General features: G+C 40.4%; 2 protein-coding genes across 2 annotated transcripts in view; both read left to right on the forward strand.

The window, feature by feature from the left end:
- LOC139925031 (NLR family CARD domain-containing protein 3-like) overlaps window positions 1-9,731 on the forward strand; it is a 92,192-nt gene that overhangs the window by 66,083 nt on the left and 16,378 nt on the right. The gene's annotated exons all lie outside the window — the stretch shown is intronic.
- Window positions 1,519-3,079, forward strand: LOC139909211 (stonustoxin subunit beta-like). The gene is made up of 3 exons (XM_071896207.2): window positions 1,519-1,739; window positions 1,931-1,977; window positions 2,375-3,079. The coding sequence occupies exons 1-3, from the start codon at window positions 1,519-1,521 to the stop codon at window positions 2,914-2,916; spliced, it is 810 nt and encodes a 269-aa protein (XP_071752308.2). The 3' UTR covers window positions 2,917-3,079.

The following is a 9,731-nucleotide window of genomic DNA, read 5'->3' on the forward strand; positions in this document are numbered from 1 at the left end:
AAAAGCCTAATAGACCTGTGAACAAAGTGAAGAAAACTACCTTTGCTTACCGCCTTACTCTATGGGCTGTGTGTGTTTTTGTTTTTTTTTCAAGGGGGGGAGAGTGTGGCGATCGCCCAAATTGTGTTGTTATGGATAATGGGAGATATGTTTCCGGCTATCAGTCTGTTTTTTTTCACTCACCTCCACATACCCACCAGTCCTGTCAACCAGTGATATGGCTCTGATTTACCCGCTTTCGGATAGACCGGCCCCTTACGTCCCTTTATGAGTCGCACAAATCAGTATGGTGACTGACGCCGGCGAGTAAAGAGCAGGGAGAAGTGAGACCTCCACTTCGTCAGCCTACCCAGGCAATTGCGCCGTGTTAAGTCCATGGTTAGTCCTCATGAACCTGGCAAAACATCTCTTCTCATCTTCCTAAGGAAATCCGTCGAGGATCTGACAGCCAAACGTCCGTGGAGACTCGACAACAGCTTATTAATCACCGCGGTAACCGTGAGTCGGCGGAAGCCAAGTGACGATTTGATTTGACTTTGACCAAAGCTTTGGGGGTTTGTGGATTTTTGTTTTTGAGTTAGCGGAACTGAACTGTGGTTGGGGATACTTCCTTGTTTTGAGTTTTGTTTGTTGGATAACCGGGAAATCCCGAAGTGGAGTATTTTTGTTCCTTTATTAACTGAACTGAATTATATGGAACTGGACTGAATTATAAATAACTTTTCTTCTACCCCTTTTTGCTCTAATATAACCTTTGAAAATTGAACTGATGGTGTGGTTGAGTTTATTTAAATTGTGTGTTACATTCTACTGCCTTGCAATTAATTTGTTTGTGTTGTAAAAAATAACCAGGGTTCATGTGTATTCAGAATGCATGTATCCTTTGTGGGGTTTGACATTGACTCGAACTTTTGACTGGTTTAAACTTGGTCAAACCGCTACAAGTTGAACCATAATTATTGGCAGCAAGCGGTCCGGGTCATGAACAGTTCAGTGGAGCCATCTAGTGGTGAACCGGGGCTGTGACAAGTAAACAGGGAAGAGAGTGAGCAGCGCTAAGAAATCATCAATTGGACTATTATAACTGAAATGTCATGATAAGTGTTCAGTCACAACTATCTGAAGACGTTTAACTGCAGTGAGAGTGTTACTGTGTTTTAATCACTTTTTGGGTTCAACTGTTGGAGAGTGTGTTTGCTGTGTGTGTGTGCGTGTGTGTGTGTGTGTGTGTGTGTGTGTGTGTGTGTGTGTGTTGGACAGCAGCGCTCCTGTTTAACTGAAACTACGTAAAACTCTACAGTGAAGGAAGTGATGAAAGGTTGAACTCAATCGTCATGACGACAAAAACTAGGAAAACAAGGTCCAGGTTGAAAATAACTGGAATTATACAAAGGAACTCTGCTGTGGTCGTTAGTGAAAGTTATCAAGCTGCTTTTATTTTGAAATCAAGGAAAATTGAACCGAGATAATTATCAATATCGTTTTATAACCCAACAAACTATACATCACTGGAAGGAAATGCAACAATATGTATCTGTTTGCTGTGTGTGTGTGTGTGTGTGCAGGCTGGCAGGCTGTCTGCTCACAGAGGAAGGCTGTGCTTCTCTGGCCTCAGCTCTGAGCTCCAACCCCTCCCATCTGAGAGAGCTGGACCTGAGCTACAATCATCCAGGAGCCTCAGGAGTGAAGCTGCTCTCTGCTGGACTGGAGGATCCACACTGGAGACTGGACTCTCTCAGGTATGGAGAGGCAACGTCTGCTAGAAGGCTGAGAGTCACACACATTTTCTCTGTCACACTGAGAAGATGAGGAATACTGTTTCATGTTTAATGGAGGATATGAGTGGAAATCCTTCATATTGAAGGTTATTAAATGTCTATGTTTCCATCATCAAAGAGAATCTGCTGATCTGACTTTGTTTATTCCCCAGTGTGGACCATGGTGGAGAGCAGTGGCTGAAACCAGGTCTGAGGAAGTGTAAGTGTGTATTTAGTTTGATTCATGAAAACAAAGCAACACACATTCAACTACTGAGATAGAAAGTCCATCTACACCACAGTATGTGACGTCCATTCATTCAGATCCTACTGAGAATCAGGATGATGGCTGACATCATGTGACATCATCAAACTGCTGAGAAATTAATTATCAAACTGTCAATAAATCAACAAATAACCAGAACAGGTTAGATGAGATGAGATTAGATGAGAAACTCCCTGCATGTCTTGTATGTGGCTGACCTGAACAAAATGAATTTCCACATGTGGACAATAAAGGCATTCTATTCTATTCTATTCTATTCTATTCTATTCTGTTCTATTCTATTCTATTCTATTCTAAGCTGCTGCTGTATTGAGTCTTGTTCTCTCATCAGATGCCTGTGAACTCACACTGGACCCAAACACAGCAAACAGAAAGCTCTTCCTGTCTGAAGACAACAGAAAGGTGACAGAGGTGGAAGAGAAGCAGCCATATCCTGATCACCCAGAGAGATTTGACTATAGGAAACAGCTGCTGTGTAGAAATGGTCTGACTGGTCGCTGTTACTGGGAGGTCGAGAGGAAAGGAGTGGTTTATATAGGAGTGACTTACAGAGGAATCAGAAGGAGAGGAAGGGGTGAAGACTGCAGGATTGGATGGAATGAAAAGTCCTGGAGTCTGTCCTGCTCTGATGATGGTTACTCTTTCTGTCACAATAACAGAGCAACATTCATACCTTCCCCCTCTTCCTCTGGCTCTAACAGAGTAGCAGTGTATCTGGACTGGTCTGCTGGCTCTCTGTCCTTCTACAGAGTTTCCTCTGACACACTGATCCACCTCCACACCTTCCACTCCACATTCACTGAACCACTCTACCCTGGGTTTGGGTTCTGGTCTGAGTCTGGGTCTGGTTCCTCAGTGTCTCTTGTCAGATAGAGGAGGGAGAGAGAAACACTCACACTGCTCTGCTGACTAAAGACAGCTGCTGAGATGATAGTTCAGTCTGTACAGGATCACACACACACACACACCCACACACACACACACACACTTAAATCTTAAAGTGAGAATATTAGCATTTTCATATATGTTTACTGCTCATTTCATTGTAAACAAACATGATCCATCACTGTAAACAGAGTGGATTGTATGTGAACGGTAACTGAACAGAGTTTTAACTTCACATGGACAAGAACAGACATTTGACTGAGAAAATAAAATGAATCAGATATTTAACTGGACAGAATCAAGTTATTGTTTTTCATGTGAGAGTCAGTTATTGATGAATGAATTAAGGTCTTCAGAGAAACACACCTGTGCTGTTTTTTTTTTTTCCTTTTCTTTGCCCATAAATTGTGCAGTGTTAGCTGGTGTTTCATAGTTCAGACAGTCATGCTGCTGTCACTCACATCGTCACGACCGCATCATCCCATCGTCTGTGGTACAGGTTGGAATACACCACTTGGGTTGGAAATGCCAAATGCAGCTATCCAAATGCCGACAGAGCAGATATTTTAACTTTGTTTTTAATTAAATATTAGATTGAAAATATTAGATTACAGTAAATATTAGATTTTTATGAAATTTTGACTTAAAAAGGGTGATAATTGGCAAAAGCATCTGCCTAACTGTTTACTCCTATACTTTTGAGTCTTGATATTGGATGCAGTGTATAGATTTATGGATGTATGTATTTTTTTCTTTTATTTATGTAAAGCACTTTAAATAGCCACTGTGTATGAAATGTGCTATATAAATAAACTTGCCTTGCCGGATGTTGTCTCGGACTCACTTTGAACAACAGACTCCATCAGCACACCACTGACATCCACTGACATCCACTGCCAGCAAAGACTCTCTGTCATCATCAGACTCAAAGCTCTTTCTGTCAAACCCCAGCTTCTGTTGTTATTGTACAGCAGTATAATTCAGCCCATATTACTCTACTGCTCCCCCTGGTTCTTCATCATGTTAACAGTCTCTAATAGGAACCGGCTCACCTGCATCTCACACAACTGTTCTCCCAGACCTCAGTAACAGAGCCGTAACAGGCAGAGCACTAATCGTACCTCAGGACCCCGGTCACCCCCTTAATCCTCTCTTCAGGTGCAGCTCCCTCACCTGGAGACGGCCGCATTAAAAACAGTTTTGTCCCCTCTGCCATTGAAGCTCTGAATTCACTGCATTGAATGTCTTGTGTCAATGTATTGTTAATGTGTTGTTGTCTTCCTGTTGTGTATGAATATTGTGTGTTGGGTGTGTGTATACAAGTATGTGAGGCTTTGTACAAAGGGTGGAACCAAATGTCCTCTTGTAGGACAATAAAGTATCCATCTATCTATCTATCTATCTATCTATCTATCTATGTTGCTAATAATTGTTTTTTTGATTGTTGATTAACTTTTTGATTGCCAATTCTGTCACCTGGGTGGACTTTTTACCACACGACTTGTCTCATGAGGATATCACCACCTATCTCCTGTTCCCCTATATCTACAGGCCCAGTGTATTGTTGTGTCATTAAATAAAATTGTAAGTGAAGACAGCGTGTGGGAGTCTACAGATTTCCACTTTGTCCTCTGACGACGACGACACAGCTGGCTCACACACGGCTGTAAAGAACTTTTTAGTAAACAAAATCCACAGAGAGACAGACAGACTTTCTTTACAGTAACATGAGGTCACTAGTTACAGGTTACAGGTTCTTCATTAGTGTTGTATTGGCTGTGAGACAGTCAGTCAGTTACTCAGCTAGTCTACAACCAAAGTCACATTAAAGAAAGAGCACAGTCAGATTTTATGTCAAAGTTCTCCAACAGGCAGAAGATAAGATCCATAATTTCATATGGAACCACTTTTCAACTCTATTTTACCCTTTTTTGGAACTCAAAATCAAGGTTTTATGTTTAACGATTTATAAGAATTTCATAGTAAATCCTTTCTTACATCTTATTTTACTCAATTTTACCCATTTTGGAACCTATACTCCCAAAACACAGGTGGATTTTACCTCAGAGAACAAACCTTTTACAGCAGCAGAAACTGAAACAAAACATTTCAGCCTGTAAAACGAGCGATAACAGCGACAGTGTTAACATGCTCAGAGTTTCCAGCAGCTCTGCTCTGTGTTCAGGTCATATTGTGTTCAGGTCCTGGATCTGTTCAGGAGGTTTTTGTGGAGTGAGGACGCCCTCTTGTGGATTGTCCTGCTACAGCATGTGTGCAGGTCGCTGCTTTACTGCAGTTTTATATTGTTGCTCTGCTCTCTGTCTCTGCTGGGAAAGTAAAGCAGCGGCATGTTGAACATTTTCTGTCTCTGTCTATACAGGAGCAGCATGGTAAATACATGCGGTAGGTATATAGGTACGAAACCAAAACTCCTTCATTTTATCCCTGAAATGTCCTTAATTTCTCATTACATAAACATTAAATATCCATTAAAAATAACAGCTTTAAAAAGTAAGGTTAGTATCATGGGTTTTAAGGGATTTGTTCATGGGTTGGTTCGTGGAGAAACTAGAAATTAAGGGATTTTTTTATGCCTTTTGTGAAGGTTTACAGGTTATTTATGAGTTATTAATGGAAAGTTCCTGTCTATTTTACATAAAATTAGAAAGTAAGCAGTCAAACATTAAGTTTAGGGAGTTCCGATGGGGTCTCCCTTAACTCATTTTAAGGGGATCTTGCGTTAAATAACAGATGAACTCATGGTAGATTAAAAGAACTCATCGTTCAGATTTCAGCCACTACAAGCCCCTGAATGAAAAACTGCAGTAAGAGAGAGAATACGTTTCTAATATCAGTAACATCCACAGCATGTTTCAAGCAATCAGAAATATCAGCTCACAGCAGGGAAGTCTCTTGTGAACCTAGCTTTCACACTCACGGTACTCATTACCTAACATTCAACTAAACTATGGCAATTTCACACACACACACACACACACACACACACACACACACACTGTTTAACAACCAATTCAACAATAACAACTTTAACCAAATCATTCCCATAACGTCATTAAAACAACTTATTAATGCTTGAACAATTGAATGCCGCACGGCATTCTGGGAAACATGACAAAAGCACTATGGGACGCCACAGTATTGTGCTGTTGTACTATTGCAGACTGTAGAGGGCAGTTTCAGATCAGCAGCTCCCCCTGCTGGACTGACCAGGAAAGGACCGGTATAAAACATGATGTGTGTTTCCATCAAGCCCCCAGGAAGAGCTCTGGGCTGTGCGGCGATTTTGGCGTAGTGGCCAAGCTCGGTATTGCAAGTCACGTGACGCCATGGGGCCCAAAAAGACTTTTTCTCATAGACATACATGGGGAAAGACACAGCTGTAAAACTCCGGGAAAATTTTTCTGGGTATCACTCAAAGTCAAAAACGACTCTTTGAATTATCAAGTTTTAAATCATTGGGTCCATTTTTCTTTGGAAGCCACCAAGAGCCGTATCAAGCTGTATTTTCTGGAGCTCCGTGAACGCGCCTCTAGGCCACGGGAACGCTCCGTGCGCATTCACCGCTTCTACTTCCACTGTTGACGAGCTATACAGCTAGCTGACTGTTAGCGGAGGCTTTTAGCTGTGTGTGATCAAACTAGATCACATTAAACTCAACCTACACGTCCGCCGACACTTAGGTTTAACAGGCAAGACTTCAGAACAATAACGGATGGTTTCTATTTTGTTTTTGTTTCTCTCTTGATTAAATAGGTCACTTGCAAGCTAGCTAGCTAACGTTATAACATTGCTGTAGTTAACCAGCTACATGTAGCATAAGCAGTTCTATGCACCTACTTACTATTATATATTTATTTACATCTCGAAATTCTCAGTTTACACACTATGCCTATGTACTTTTCTTTATCCTATTAAAGTTATGAATGTATTTGGGCTTTGATGGTTGTTATGGTTATGGTCTAATTTCTTTTACTGTCTGTAAATTTATAGTTAGATGTCCAATTTGAGTTAACCTGCTTGAGTTACTGATAATGTCTATTATGTAAATAGAATTGAGTCTTCTTCCAGTCAGGTGTGTTTCTGGGCACTGCATAGGGAGATCAAGCTTATAGAAATTTTGCTATGACAGAGTCTAGATAGTATAACACTTGCAAACTCAAGTAAACCTTGGTGTGACACCAAACAAACCTAGAATATTCCCAATGATAATAATTTAAGATTTTTTTTTTCACTAGCAAACCTTGCATCTAAGTTGCAGAATGCAAACTTATCTTCATGCACTGTTTATATAGGACTGTGTTTGATCAGAGTACTAATATTTCTCATGACTAAATGTTGTGAGGTGACCCACCTTTGATCCAGTGTAGTTCAGTCCCATGGATTAAATCAATACATGCAGCAGAATAATAATGGCTACAAGTAATACTATCTCTACACTGAGGCAACAGCATGTTGGTTAACTTGGACTATGTGGTCTAGATGTGTGGCTTTAGTCAATATTGTCATAAATTACTCACAAGGAAGAGACATTCAAAAAATGTATCAGTGTATGTTCTGTAAGAATTGTATAAATAAAAACACTGTTAGTAACATAATATTGATATTTGTGACTAGAAAAACATAATGCTGGTAAAATGTAATAACCAAGGTAAGATGGAGAAAAGTAATTTGAGGGCAGTGGACTACAGAGTGATGACAAATAAGACTTATTTAAGAGATGATCCAAGACAAACTGTTATATGTAAAGTAAACATTTATTTCAAAATACGTTCCATTCTACATGTTCCATTTTATATGGGTGAAACATTCTCAGGAGTATCAAGCATTACAAGACAAAAAAAAACAAAAACACAATCATCTTTGAACTGGAACACTAGTTTATAACAGGTGGATATTTAGACAGCCCCGGTCCACAGAGGGCAGCTGTAATATGTCAGTACCAGGTAAGATTCAGTAAAAGCAAAGGGTTAAGAAATCTAGTAAAGAAAGAAACTAGTGAAAAGGTCAGAACACATTATAAATAAGTTAATTTCTTTGGGAGCATTTTCCAGAGAAGTGTCAGTGGTTCTTGAAGAGCAGGAGTTTCTGTAACAGAAGAAACTGCAGTTAGTATCTGCGGCTCAGTGTCTTACAGAGAACAGTTGGCATACATCATGATGATGATTACAGCAGAGGGTGAGAAGTACTTAATTTGTGAAGCACTGGCTCCAGTAGAGGTGAAAAAGTCGCTACCAAGTCATTACTATCTGTGACCGATGTGAACCATCTCTCGTTGAAAATGCTCTAAATTAAGTTCAAAATGAATCTCCTCACCTGGTTAAGCAAGTAAACCCTTGACATGGACCTGGCTAGCGATGTGTGGCATGAACTTGACTCCCTGTGAGAAACACAAGACAACGTTCAACACAACAAGTGGAGCAACAGAGTGGAGCATAAATCACAAATGCAAAGTTTAGTCTATGATCTAACGTTAGCAAATATTTCTATCTTTACGTTAACTAAGTTAACTTGTTTGATGTTAACCCATGGATATGTTAGCTGACTCTAGCCTCTAGATTCTTAGCCGTCTCGTTATGCTAACTGTTATTACCAACGTTAGCTTAGCTCAACTTTATCCAGACTGAATCACTTCACATCGGATGTAAGATTTATACAAATAAAGCAAATGTTCTGTGATTGAATAAATGATAGAGTCATACCTGGACGATGGTTTCCCCGAAGAGCCGAGTCTGCAGCAGCAACTGTCAATCAGAACCTAGAACCTAGAAAGCTGCACATGAACGCGCCGTCGTCACGGTCGCTACGAGAACGCCACTAGACTCGTTCATGTGGGATAGGCGGGGCCAAGAAAAACACTACTGCGCAGGTGCTGTGGACACGGAAGTAGGATGCGTAAAAACTTTTTCGGCGTATGCGCTGGGTGAGCAACTTTCATTGGAATGAATGGGCCGCCATCTTTGAATGCCTCATCCATAGTTTAATACATCCATGGTTTCCATGCACACAGTATTCTGGATGCTAGCTCACATCCTGTTAGAGCCAAGAGCCAATAAACTGTTCAGATGTGTTTTCATATCAATATCAGCATCAACCCAGCTAGATAATATTCACACTGTAACGAACCGAACACTTTGAGTCAACTACGTTTCAAAGCAAATATCCTGTGAATTTATTTATATTTTATATTTTGGTTTGATTTATTTATTTATTTCTGAATGTTGCTGCCTGTCTTATGGTCCTGTAGATTTATGATACAGCCTGATGTTTCCTATGGTTCATCTGCATGGTAGTTTATCATTCTGTTAAACTCTGAGTCGGGCCTCTATGTGAATGCTGAACTTGGATTATGGCACAAGGGACAGTGACATCATATCCTGTGTATTGATAAAATATTACTCCGCTCCATGTATCAGACACATGCAGTTAATGGTCATTTTGATGGAAACATTTAGTGTAAAAAATGTGAGCAGTTGGTAAAAACTGTGTCAGTTATAAAGCAGTTAACTCTGAGAGAGCAGTGGGAGGAGCAGAGCTGCAGCTGATCCTCTCAGCTGAACCTACAGAGGTTCATGCTCTGAAGATGGAAAACCTCCTGGCTGTGAATCACAAAGACACGACACTTAACATGGACTTTTACTTCTGATGCTTAAAGTGCATTTAATGCTGATACTTGAATCCATCCACTTGAGAAAAAGTTTGTATAGAGAACTTCAGACTAACTGAGAGAGGGAATGACTCCTAACGGCCACTAGGGGGCAGATAGACTAACTGAGAGAGAGTGA

Source organism: Centroberyx gerrardi, chromosome 3 (assembly GCF_048128805.1).
Source record: "Centroberyx gerrardi isolate f3 chromosome 3, fCenGer3.hap1.cur.20231027, whole genome shotgun sequence".
Lineage (NCBI taxonomy): Eukaryota > Metazoa > Chordata > Actinopteri > Beryciformes > Berycidae > Centroberyx > Centroberyx gerrardi.